The sequence below is a fragment of the Podarcis melisellensis genome (genome assembly GCF_964234715.1).
Source record: "Podarcis melisellensis genome assembly, chromosome: 6".
NCBI lineage: Eukaryota > Metazoa > Chordata > Lepidosauria > Squamata > Lacertidae > Podarcis > Podarcis melisellensis.
The window spans coordinates 50,979,130-50,992,114 of NC_138538.1; the positions used below are offsets into that span (position 1 = coordinate 50,979,130).

The 12,985-nt window shown below is 46.1% G+C and overlaps 1 protein-coding gene across 1 annotated transcript in view; it reads right to left on the reverse strand.

Moving 5' to 3' along the window:
• Positions 1–12,985, reverse strand: part of PTCH2 (patched 2) — a 76,981-nt gene that overhangs the window by 19,125 nt on the left and 44,871 nt on the right. The window contains exons 9-12 of the mRNA XM_081913917.1: positions 7,229–7,418; positions 6,866–6,935; positions 5,958–6,049; positions 229–424 (exon numbers count right to left, since the gene is read on the reverse strand). Coding sequence (XP_081770043.1) covers positions 229–424; positions 5,958–6,049; positions 6,866–6,935; positions 7,229–7,418 — 548 coding nt within the window. The remainder of the gene's footprint in view (positions 1–228; positions 425–5,957; positions 6,050–6,865; positions 6,936–7,228; positions 7,419–12,985) is intronic.

The following is a 12,985-nucleotide window of genomic DNA, read 5'->3' on the forward strand; positions in this document are numbered from 1 at the left end:
TGCTTTCTTACAAAAATATTTATTCTGTGTTGAAAGCTAGATAAAGTTCCAAATGTTTCATTGCTGGAGAGTATGCCATTGTATGAGCTGTCGTCTGCAGAGTGAAGAACAGTCAAGACATACAGATTTACCCCCTTGTATACTGTTTGAGAGAATTCATTTTCTCATTTGCATATGCATTTGGGAAATACACTGAATAGTTGGGGAACATGCCTGGCTCAAACCCACCTGCCGGCTTTGGCTGTTGGGGGCACTTGTAGGACACTCAGGGTCAAAGGGGTCAAGACAAGGCCGCTCCATATAGGCCTGGCCAACCTCTGCCTTATCCAGCATCTCCTTGAATCCTTCCAGCGAGGCAAACTGACCCAACTCGTCCATCAGTTGAATGGGGTCTAAGTTAGTCCATTGGATATCGCGCCGGCCCCTACGGAGATAAAATATGGGTTAACAGGCAAAGAAAATATCCAGATAGCATCACTTATTCCTATTACAGATTGTAATAAATGGATGATTTTAAGAGGAGGCTTGTAAATTCTAATATGTATAAGTAGGCAGGTAACTACATTTTTTGGTAGGCTAGTAATTTGTGTGAATATTTGCAATGCTAAACCTGACCATATGTCTGGGCTGTATCATACTTATGCAGCAATGCATACTTGAGCAGCTTTTATTTTCCTTTGGAGCAATAAAGAGGCTAGAGAAGGAACATGGACTTGTCCCCCAAGAAGGAAGATCTCTGAACACACACACACCACATACTAGTTCTGGCCATAATTTAAGTCCATTTCCCTTGTCCTGTGTACTGCTGCTTCTCCCTTGCATGCAGAGCCCTGGCTCTCCCAGCACTGCCTCTATCAAGATGTTAGCACGCTGGCGTTAATTGCCCTGACTGGCTGCACAAGACTCATTTAGGGGGTGGGAGGGGTCTGCTCAGTGCTGATATAGGGCTTCATTCCTTTTGTTCCCGTGCATAACAGGATCAGGCATGCTGCTTTCATTTGGCATCTGGTTTAGAGTGCCAGCTCCAGAGGATCTGGACAGTGCCTCCTCTGGGAGCACCAGAGCTGTGTGTGTGCCGTAGGCTGGGGTCATGTGCATGTAGGGGCATCAGGGTGTATTCCAGAAGCAAAAGAGAATCTTTCAACAAAAGCTGGAAAGGGAAGAGGGGTATTTTCCATGCCCAACACTTGGCCCGATGCATTTGTGCACAGGGATGTACACAGCAGTATAATTTGTTATGTGCATATTTTATTATTTCTGTTTATATAGATCTCTAGATAATATACACATATTGAAAAGGCTTCTTGATGAGAGAAAAGGCATTTTGCTTCTGCCCAAACAAAAAGGGTAACCCTTGTAACATGCAACTTATTTAATGAGCAAGTGTGGAAGGATCTATCCCAGGAAGGCTTCATCTCCAACCATTGCAATGACAGATCTGTTGTACTACAGAGGAAAGGTCACACCCCCTGAAAATGTAGTACTATACTTAAGAGTTTCCCTACCCACCAAAGAAAGGGCAAATTGTGCCAAGTTCTGCCCAACATTATCCTGAGACAGTAAATTTCACAAGAATCTTGTGGAAACTCCATTATTTGGTCACTTTCTAGTTTCGCTGAAAATGTTCCTTGGCTTCACACTGTGAGAAAGGGTCAGTGACCCACCAAAATGAGTATCTGGGGCTAGGAGAGAAGAACCACTGAGACAAGATATTCAGAGAACTAAGCCCAAGCAACTTGCATGACTGCTTCTGGCAACATATAAAGTACTGGCAAAGGTCAGAGAAGAGGCAATAAGAATGGTTCCAAAGGCCACAGTGAGCCATAGAGGTTAGTTTTATCTGTATAAAGTACAAGGGAGTTGCTTAGGAATTAATTCCAGCTCTAGACAGATAGGAATACAGTTTAGAAGAAAGGGGAATCGTCTTTAAGGGATCTCTAATTATAGTAAACTTTCCAAATGGGCAACTTTTCGAGGGGGCAAATCCTCTGCTTGGTCTGACAAGAGATTAACTGATAAAAGATATTTCCCTAGACCAGTACCTGTTGGAAAGGGTGGAGGTTTTGAAACTTCATAGAGTAGAATTTGACAGTGAACTCAATTAGCCAGTATATTGTAATTGATCCAGGCTTTGTGTCACATTCTCCGAGATCAAGGTTATAGCTACAATCCAAACAAATCCTGGCATCTTGTTTCAGGTCTGATTATATCCAGCAACTCTCCTCCACTGCCATTCATGCAGCATCTTCCTAACATGACTGAAGGAAATTTCTAACAAGAGGCCTATTTCCAAAAAGCAGGGCAATTGAGAGCTGTGGCCCAGGGAGATTCATGAGGACCATATATAGAGGCCTGGAGGGCTGCATTAAGATCCCTGGGCCTGAGGCTCCCCATCTCTGCTTTAAATGCTGTAAACAACAACGACTCTGAGGCTGCAGCTACAGTTCCTCTGATGCCACTCACTCTTCCACTGGTGCTCTCATGCATTCTTGTCTTCAACTTCCTGTCATGGAGTGCTTGCATCATTGAGGCCACAGAAGCAAGGGAAAGTGGCAAGGCGACTGCAGTCTCCCTCAGTGCCTTGATATAATCTTAGCAACCGTACTTCTTCCCAGTGGATTGGAGCTAGAGACAATCCTGCTCACATAGCCCCGGAGTAATTAGCCCCTGAGTTTCTGGGTCTGTAAGAGCTCTGCAGCAAGGAAATTTGCCAGGTATGATTTTCCATGTTCATTTTCCCATTCTAATGGGAGAATCTGTTCTTGTTCCTGTTGTGCAGCCATTAAAATCGGAGGAGCTTGTCCATGCAGGATCAGGGCCTGAAGACCTACATGCTCTACTCTCAGAGCCTATCGAATTACTGAAAGCCTTGATAGTCAAAGCTTGTCTCCCAGACTCTTTCTAGAGAGCTGGCGGCTAGGGATTTTTTCTATCTCTCCACACAAGTTTGTAGCCAAACAAACCAATATAAGTTGAAGAAGGGGGGGGGGAGTGGTTGGATATGAAGAAGGGAGTTGCAGCATTTTGTCCTTTCAGCTGGAATCACAAAGCAAAGTCTATTTTGCTTGCTATTTTCTTTTTTTAAAAAACAGAAGGAAAAAGCAAAACTCCAAGATGTGGAAAGCAGGGGCAGGGAAAGTCTTGTCATGCTCGGAGCAGAATCACTCTCCAATCATTCATGAACCCCCAGGTCCCAAGAAGGTTCCTCCTTGCCTGATTCCCACATTCCAAACAGCCCAGCTCCTGCTCCCAAAGAGAGCTTCTTTTATCTGCTGTTTCTTGCTTCACTGAGCCAAGTCGGGCCCTTTTGTTTTTCCATAGATTGCTGCCCTTTGTTCTCCCAAGTTTTCTCTCCCTTTGCGTTAAAAGGAGGGGGGGAGAGAGAGAGACCCTCAGCTGAACTGAAGCGGAAGCTGGACCTGAGGAAAAGACTCCCCCATTCCAGCCACTGACAAGAAAACTTTGGGACGTGTGTGTGTGAAATTTCTGAGCGGTGGAGGAGGGGGGATACGAGAGTCATTATAAATAAACAAGGAACCCAAGAGACTGGATACAGAAAGTAAGGGAGCAAGGACATGACGTTTCATGGAAGAATAGGAAGAGCAAGAAAATCCCCAGGCTTCCTTGCCAACTGCCTTCGTTTGCACATGAGTCTGAGCTGTTATGCAAAGTGTGTTCTTAAAACCCCATATTTCATCTACTTTAAAAAAGGAAAAGAAAAGGGAAGCTTGAAAGCAACCCAAAGTCTCAAATTCTGTAACCTTTAGCTCTCCTTTGGGGGGGTGCTTAAGAGTAACTCTCCATTTTGTTCAGTGAATCACCCTGCAAATAGCACCCAACATTTGTATGAGATAAACTCAGTGAGATGAAACAGACCCTGTTCCCTTAAAAAAACAAAACCCCACACCTTGCATTTGTGCTGCTCCTGAGTTCAATGGAAAACACTTCACCCTACCCCAACCCTTATTCTTGGCAGTTTGATATTAAAATCCCTCCCTCTTTTAATTTTTCTGAAATCTGTTTTCTCCTCCCTCCCTCCCTGTCCCCTTTCTCTCAGCAGCAGGCTGAATAAAGCTACTATTCCATTTGTTGGGCAACTTGGAGCTTTCAAAGTATCATTAGCATGAGAATACGTGGTGTTGCCGTTTGCTGACAAAGCATAAGTCTCCAGGGCCCCTTATGGACAAACACACTTGTAAACAGAAAGAATGCTGGCTATTGTTCCTGGCCCTCCCTCCCCCAGCGCCTCCAGTGGGGCTGGTCCCCACATCTTTACCCTCTCTCCCCCTCCATCCCCCATTTTGTACACCTTAATAGAAACATAATTACGAGGCAGCAGGAGCAACAAAACAAAGCAATTGGCCCCAAAGTAGAAACTAAGGGGAGGGGGTAGGAGACTAGAGAAAGCGTTTTCCCTCTGGTTCGGAAGTGGGACAGGGAGAAACTGCTGGGGCTGTGGACCTATACCCAAATTCTGTGGGGGCAGGCTGGAGGATGTGAGACTATCCTACCACCCACTAACTGTTACCACCCCCTCCCTAATGTGGCATCGCAGAACAAGGGGAGGGGATGTAAGCAAAACCCTGTTGGCCATGCTGTGGTGGAATAGGTAAGAGGAGAAAAGCTGTAGTATTATGGTGGTAACTGGCAAATTATGCTATTCTACAGCAGATGGACAGTATTCTCCTTCCTGTGACACAGGTGCCACCTTTATAGTATATGTGCCACTGAAAATGAGAACTCTGTCTCCCTTTCCCCAAACAAGCAATAATGCACGCTGAAAAAATACTGAAAGGTAGGTAAGTACAGTGGTACCTCGGGTTAAGAACTTAATTCGTTCTGGAGGTCTGTTCTTAACCTGAAACTGTCGCCACTGCACAATTTCTGTTCTCATCCTGAAGCAAAGTTCTTAAACCGAGGTACTATTTCTGGGTTAGCCGAGTCTGTAACCTGAAGCGTATGTAACCTGAAGCGTATGTAACCTGAGGTACCACTCTACCTTGGAAGCATCAGATACAGGAAGGAAGCTTTTCCACAGGTGCCAAGCAAGCCAAGCAAGAAACCCAATTATTAGGCAAAGATCCTATTGCTTCTTAGTACAGGAAAATTATGAAGCCACAAAGTGTTTTTGCAACCCGTCTTGCAACCCGTCCTCCTCCTCCATCATCAGCAACTATGCTTTCTAACAATGCCTGCCATGGCCAATCCAGCCTGCAGGCCTTAAAGGCAAACAGGTAACTCCAGCTCTGACTTAGTGGTAAAAGAGCATTATTGAGAAAACACAAAAAGATGCCACCATCTTTTTGGGCAGGCTCATGTACATTCCTTATCCTGACTGGTTCTTCCTCTACTCCTCGTTCTTGACCAGTGACTGCAGGCAAACATTCCTGCTACATTCAGATGTCTTTCTCCTTGTTGGGACCTTGCTTAGCTGCAAATAAGAACTGGGACACTGTACGAGAGGTTAAGAGCTCGAGGTGTGACGTCTGAGCTGGAAATCCCCAGTTCAAATCTCAGCTCATCCACCAACACACTGGGATGCAAGAGCCTTTAGTAATGCCTTCTTTAATACTGGAAGAATAGGACCCCCCCACCTTAAAAGTTTGTTATATTTATTATTGTGTTTAGTGAGGGAAGTGCTTTGGGCACTTTAAGAAAATGCTAAATGATCATACTTCACATCCTGTGAAAGAGCTTGAAAGCACTCTCAAATAGCTGAGGGGGGGCTCAGATAGAAGGCAGTGTGTGAGAGTGTGTATGTGTATAGACAAGCATACTTCCTAAAGCCTAGATAAGTCTGTGGCATAGGGAACGGAGGAGAAATAGCTAAAAGCATGTCAGGTCTAAATCCCTGTGCTGGATACATGCTTAACCTACAGACAGCCTTCTACACAGCCTTGGCCTCACAGGCCAATCACAGCAGGGCAGAAAAGTACACCTGAAAAACAGGTACTCACGGGAGGTAAGCGGAACCCCCTTGCAGCTTGGCACCATCCCAAAAGCAGTCCAGTGGGGTCACGATAACACAAGGAAAGAGCTTCTCGATCATCTGGGAATGACAAGAGCCACAGTCACAGAGGAAAACCACAAGTTCATCTTTCCAGTTCTCTTCTGCTCTCTTTGTCCCCCTTACCTTGTCCTGCCCAAATGCTCACATAATTTTACTGCAGGTGGGACTAACCTTGTCTCCCCATTCTCTCCCTTGAAGGCTTTTGGAACAGTGAACGGCTTTGGGAACCAAATAGTACCATCCCAAATACAAGCCCTCAATTGAAACAGATCCCAGATATGAGAACTTGGAAGACTTGTCCTAGCCAAATGGGCTACAGTGGGCCACAGGCAGTCCTCATTCTGAGGATACCTGTCTAAGGGGACAGCAGTCTCTTGCAACTGAGGCATGCAGGATGTAAAGCCCTTATCACCAAAGGTCAGGCACTACTGAAAGCAGTTGAGGATAAAATAGACTTTCCACTTTCTACTCCCCCAGCATATGGCTGGAAGGGAGATAAAGCCTCATAGTTAGCTCTTATCTCAGATACACAGGAGTGATTGTTAGCAGGGTTAGGGGTCTAGCAAAAAGAAGCATGTCCAGTCTATGCAGAAATGTCCAAGTCTCTGAACCCAGAAGGGTGCTTTGGGAAGCTGCTCCTTTGTAACACCATCCTTTTTTAAAGATTCCACCCTATCCCCATAGCAACCTGGATATCCTCTCTAAGACCCACCCCATTCTCTAGCCAACCAGCTAGACCCCAGGGAATTATTTATGCCATCCAACAAAGAGATTTTCCCCAGCTGATCTACCTAATTTCTATGGGTTTTAGTGCAACCCGTCCCTGCAGTTGCATGCATTCCCTTGGCAACTCACCCGTGCAATCATTCCATTCTCAATTATGGGGACACCTGACTTGTAGCATATTTTGTTGAGATCCCAAGACCTGAAAGAAGACGCAGAGGCAATGAATGTAAAAAAAAAAGTCAAAAGAATTGCTGGAAAGAGGAATGTTAACTAAATGGAAGCTGCAGAGGCAATGTACCTCTGAGTAACAGGTGCTGAGCACAAACATTGGGGAAGGCCATAACCTTCATGCTCTGCTTGTGAGCATCCAGAGACACATGAAGATTGATAGAAACTGAATGCTGGACTAGATAGATCCTCATCTAATCCATCATTTAAAAAGTGTATGTTCTTCTTATAAGAGTAACATAGATTTTCCATTTTGAAACTCACTTTCCGTAAAGTAAGACTTGCACTTTGCTTGCAGCCAGAGCAGCTTCAAGATGCATTCCCAAGGCCTCTGGGGTCAGGATGTTTTCACCTTCCCGTTTGGGAGTTTGTATCAGCATCTGGGGTGTGTACAGAGACTCTTCTCCTAGCTTTTCCTTTGTGTACCGGAGCTCCTGGCTGACACGGCTGCCCTCTGGAGGGAAAGGGAAAGAAACACTGGAGTTAATATACCTCCCACTTACCTCTGTCCTCTTACTTGGCTCTTCGCTTATTCACATAAGAGACCCTAGAACTGAGAATAGGCCCACAGGGGAACATCATGCAGTCTGGTCTTCCCTTTAACACATGTATTCTTCTTCACATTATCATGGTGGTTAAAAGAATACATTTCCCCAACCCTTGGAAGATTTAACCAGTAGACTAATGATTCCAATCTGTGTTAGTTGTCTAATTAATTAAAACAAATTAAAAGACACAGCGAAGTGTTGTGCTTGATCACATATAGTGTCTTTAAAACATAAAACAAAACACAGCTGCAGAGGTAGAAGTGAGGAGGGGTTCAAGAAGGAGTGGTGTTGCTTGAGAAGCTCCCCACCCACAAGCAAAATCCTACTGGAGAGGAGGCAGGTGTTCAGCAACTTGCAAGGAGCGGTTTTACTGAGGCGGGGGGGGGGGGGACAACTGTTGGAGGGAAAGGGCTAAGAACTGCCTCCCCCACAGTCTTCCTCTGTAATTGCAGCTTCTGGGACTGTATTTTATTTTTGAAAAAGAAAGGGAAAGGGCGAGTGGAAGAAGAAACTACATACTGAGAAGCTGCTACCAGCACAGAGTGCTCTACAGTCATACTTCGGGATAAATACGCTTTAGGATAAGTATTTTCGGGTTGCGATCCATGGCGCTCGCACATGCGCAGACGGTCAAAATGACGTCACGCACATGAGAAGAAGTGGCGAAACACAACCCGTGCATGCGCACGCGCAGAGGCATCTTACATTCTGTCCAGGATGTGAACAGGGCTCCGGAACGGATCCCGTTCGCATCCCGAGGTACCACTGTAGTTCATCGTCTGCCAGAGGAAGTTGCCACCATATACTGTAACTGACCTGGTGCTCCAGAAGCCACAATAAGAAGTATATAAATATGACTAATGTAGTCAGTATATTAAAAACTGAAGGGGAATAACATTTTTGCCCCTTATGGCTTTGAGTGGGATGAGTGAACTAATAATGCCAAGGGCAAATTCACTGTGCCCCAAGCTTCCACTCTGAAGAATGCCCCCAATGGTAGCTTTGCTACAAAATAGTGCAAGTTGTGGAAGAAGTTGCCTGCCTGCCACAGAACAGCTGTATATAGCAAAGGATTCTGGGAAATATTCTACAGCGCCTACTCAGTTCAGTCATAGTAATGCCCAAGCCTGCTGAGCCTCACATTCACTCTGTACAAAGTGAAAGTGCACACAAGCTTCTGTGGCTGCACACTGCAGAAGATAGGAAGTTAAACAGATAAAGCTGACTTTCAGAGACATTTGTTTGCCATGGTTAAACTTATCATTGAGGAATATTGCACGTGTCTTCATAAAATTTTATTTATAAAGTTAACAACAAATATATCATTTGGAAATTGACAATGAATTTACATTGCTTCAGTATTGCTTCAGTAGTTTGTTAAGTAATTTGTGTTATAAATTTAAACCATCTTTATGGTCATTGTGCTTTTTTCAAGGGATTATATCTGAGCACTCAAAGCAACCTCACAAAAACAACTACAATTCCCACACTTCTCCAGGGCGAAATACATGGCAGTTAAACCAATTTCATACTGGTTTGGGTCTATAGTGTGGATATTCCCTTAATCATCCTTAAAATAAGCATGTGAGGGAAGCTGTCACTATTTCCATTTTGCAGATATAGAGACACAGGCTGAGAGACAGATTATTGAACCCAAAGATAAATTCTGTTTTGACTACAATCTCCCATTTTCAAGCCATTGCAGAAGACTCTCAATGTTAGGCTTCAGGTTTATGGGGCTAATGACAACATAGCTGTCTCTTGAGGGTCAGAATCCAAGAAACACCAATGCATTCTAACACTTTCTTGATTTTCCCAACGCTTTTTCTTCTAAACGTGTGTGGACATATCTGTCTTTAACTGGTTTAATACATGTTGCCTCTCTCCAGAAAACATCACAAACTGCAATTCCCGGGATTATTTGATGGTGGCAGCAGCAGGGATGGGGACGAGGAAGGAGTATAGACAGCTAAACTGGGGCACAACCAAAATAAGTTTGCGACACAGGTAGGTCTTATGGCAGCAGCTGTGGAGCACAACAAATGAAAGGTTCATAATATGCACTGTAGGGTGCTTGCCAACTATTCCCAACTATGTGACTCTAGTACAGCGTTCCTCAACATGGTGTCCTCCAGGTGGTTTGGACTAAAACTCCTATCAACTCCAGCCAGCCTGAGCAATGGTCAAGGACGATGAGAGTTGTAGTCTATAAAAATATATGGGTCAAACCATCACAAGACGTGCTGAAATTTTGGGAGGTTGGAAAGTTACAATGGAATTGCCTTGTGGGCAGAGTGCTCATTTTTATTTATTTATTATTATTACTTTGTCAAAATAAAAAATAAAATTATCTTTCTACCTGGAGGGCACCAAGTGGGAGGAAGAATGCTCTACAGGATAGCCTATCCAAATATTGTTCATATTAAAATAAAAAATCATTTTTCACATATTATCTTTTCCTTTTCAAATTCTCTGGCTCACCTTATTTTTAACAGAAGCAGAAAATGAGGACATAAAAACCACATATTCCACAGCCTGATAATTCTCTTGCTTATTGGTGCTTCTCCTCTTCCATCGTTCTGGGTTCTTCATCATAAATTATATTTCTCAAACTTGGTAAGAGAGAGTTTGTGTAGACATTTTTACTACAAGCTCGCTGCTGAGCTCAACAATTCTATCCTGTCCTGCTATTTTGTCACTTTTTGTAAGTATAAATTCTTCTTTTAATGCTTCGTAGCTGTTGATTTTTATAAATAAATAAATATATATATATATATATATATATATATATATATATATATATATATACCCAAGCTGATTGACAGGCATGCTTTTGGTTTCCACGCCACTCTCCCCAAAGGAACAGCTGGGATGCCAGTGAGGGAGGAGGCTATGCCAAGGAACACAGGGAGGGGACAGACACTCTGCGTCTGTCCGAGATGGGAAGAGCTGGGAGGGAAGCATCAGAGGCAGAATCCAAACCATTCCAGGCTGTTTGGGAGGCAAGGCACCAGGAGTCATGCTGAGCTCTGCTGATCTTGACTAGGCCACCCAGGAGAGAAACCACACGTACAACCAGAATGTAGAGGAAGGGTGGGGAACACATTCAGGCCAAACTTTGAAGCCACAGGCGAAGATGGATCCCAAAAATTAGAGGAGTCCTTCATCAGACGGTCTTTAAGTACAAAGCCTCTTTTTAAACAAGTGCCAGGAGATGGTTTTGTGCCATGTGATGGCCAGGACAGAAATATGCAGAGAGGGAGAGAGAGAGAGAGAGAGAGAGACCCTTTCAACAGCCTTGTTCTTGTCATTGCCCAGGATGAGTGATAGTAGGAAGTGGACACTGGGAGCCTTATTTATTTATTAACAACGTTCGGAGCTGAAATGACAATACATCTGCAAGTGTTGTGAAGAAGGGAAGAGAGGGAGATATTCCTTGTAATTAGGGTTAATTTGGAACAGGACAATCTGAAGCTTCAAAGGCGAATGAGGAAGCCTCAAATTCCAACACCCTAATTAACCAGGGAGCAACATGAAAAGACAAGGCAAAATGAGAGAAGCTGCCAAGTATGCTTTACATGGGGCACTCTCTTGTCTGATGGGGAGGGCGTTAAACTTAGGTACTGTCACTCTATGTGCCACAGCCTCCCCTCCCCCCCAGCTGCTCCTGCTTAACCCCCCTCCCCTCCACTGAGAGAGCAGCATTGTTTGATACAAAGTTGGGGGAGGGGATTCTGGGCTACAGCGAGGTAGCAACAGTGAGCATGTTAATGAGGAGCCCTATGCAAATTCTTTTTTACTCCAATTAACAAAGGAAGCCCTCTCCTTTTTCATGCAAAGGGTCCCTCTCCCTCCTGATCAAACTCCCAATTGTACTGCTGCTTTGGCTTTGAGTATTAGATTGGATTATCCCTCATTCCACCCCACATGCATTGAACACGTACACACCTCAGATATGCTATATCTCACTCTCACACAGTGGCGTAGCGTGGGTTGTCAGCACCCGGGGCAAGGCAAGTAATTTGCGCCCCCTAACCCGTGGATTTGCGCCCCCTAACCCGTGGATTTGCGCCCCCTAACCCCCAGATGTTGCGGCCGGCCCCCCTGCACCCCCCACGCTACGCCACTGGTTGCATTCATGCCACCTTGAGATTTGTTTAATTATTGTTCTCATTTGACACCATTTATAACTTATTTTTGGCCCGTCTTACTGATATTTGGGTAGAATAATAAACTGTTTCATGTTTATGTCCCTGTGCATCTGATTAAGAATGAACACAAATGGCCTTGCAAAATGCAGGCTATAAGAACCAGAAGACAAGCTTTATTTCAGACAGCAAATATGACTCAGGCACCCAACAGACCCCTCCAGATCAGGAAAGCTGCATTTCGTGGAGTGGTGGTGATGTCGGGAGCAGAGGCATAGGGGGGGGGAGCAGAATCCTTTATTTGCTCACTATTTCCTTGCTGGGACACAGGTGGTGCTGTGGCTTAAACCACAGGGCCTAGGACTTGCCGATCAGAAGGTCAGTGGTTCGAATCCCCGCGACAGGGTGAGCTCCCGTTGGTCGGTCCCTGCTCCTGCCAACCTAGCAGTTTGAAAGCTCTGCACATGCTCGCGGAGCCTCTTTCTCAGCTGCGCGGGGCTTCCTTCCCTGGATCTGGTTTTCGTTGGAGGAGTGAGGCCGCGGCGCCCTCAAGCATGTGCAGAGGGCCGCGGAGAGCGCGGGCGGCCTTTCCCCTGCGCGACTCCGCCTCCGCCCGGGGTGGTTCCCCATCCTGGGTCCCTCCCCCGATGGCCGGGAGGAGGCGGGCAGGCGCGCTCGGCCGTGCCTGGCTCGGAGGACCAGCCTCCCTCGACGGGGCGCTCGCGGGGAGGAAGGAGCGCGGTGCCGGCGCTGTCGCCGACTGGACTGCCGGCCGGGATCGCCCAGGGGGAATCGGCGCTCTGCACGTGCTCCGGGGCCGGCTGGCTGCTGCGGGGAAACTTCACGCACCGCTTTCTGAAGTACGGGCGACGCAGCCTCCGCGAAGGGCTCGGCGCCGTCGGAAGAGCCCTGCGTGGCCCGAAGCGTGCTGCACTGTCCCTCCCTCGCTCTCTCTCCGCACAGTGGGCGGCGACCTGGCAGCTCGGATTCGCACAGCCAGCACTGTGAGAGAGAGTGTGTGAACCAGGTAGGGGCAGAGAGCTGCGAGTGCGCCCCCCAAAATGTTGCGCCCGGTGCGGCTGGCACCCCCTGCACCCCCCACGCTACGCCACTGCTCTCACAGCCTCCCCAGGAGCATTGAAATATCTCCAGAACAGCAGGGATGAAAACACTGGACCACATCCTTGTAAACATTAGGGTCTTCTTGTACTCAAGATTCCCAGGTTTCTTTAAGGAGAGGCTGCAAGCTCCATCCCATCAGTTGGCCCTTGCACTGTGTGGGGTCCGACAGACTTACACTGCCCCATCTTGCTAGACAAGCCAAC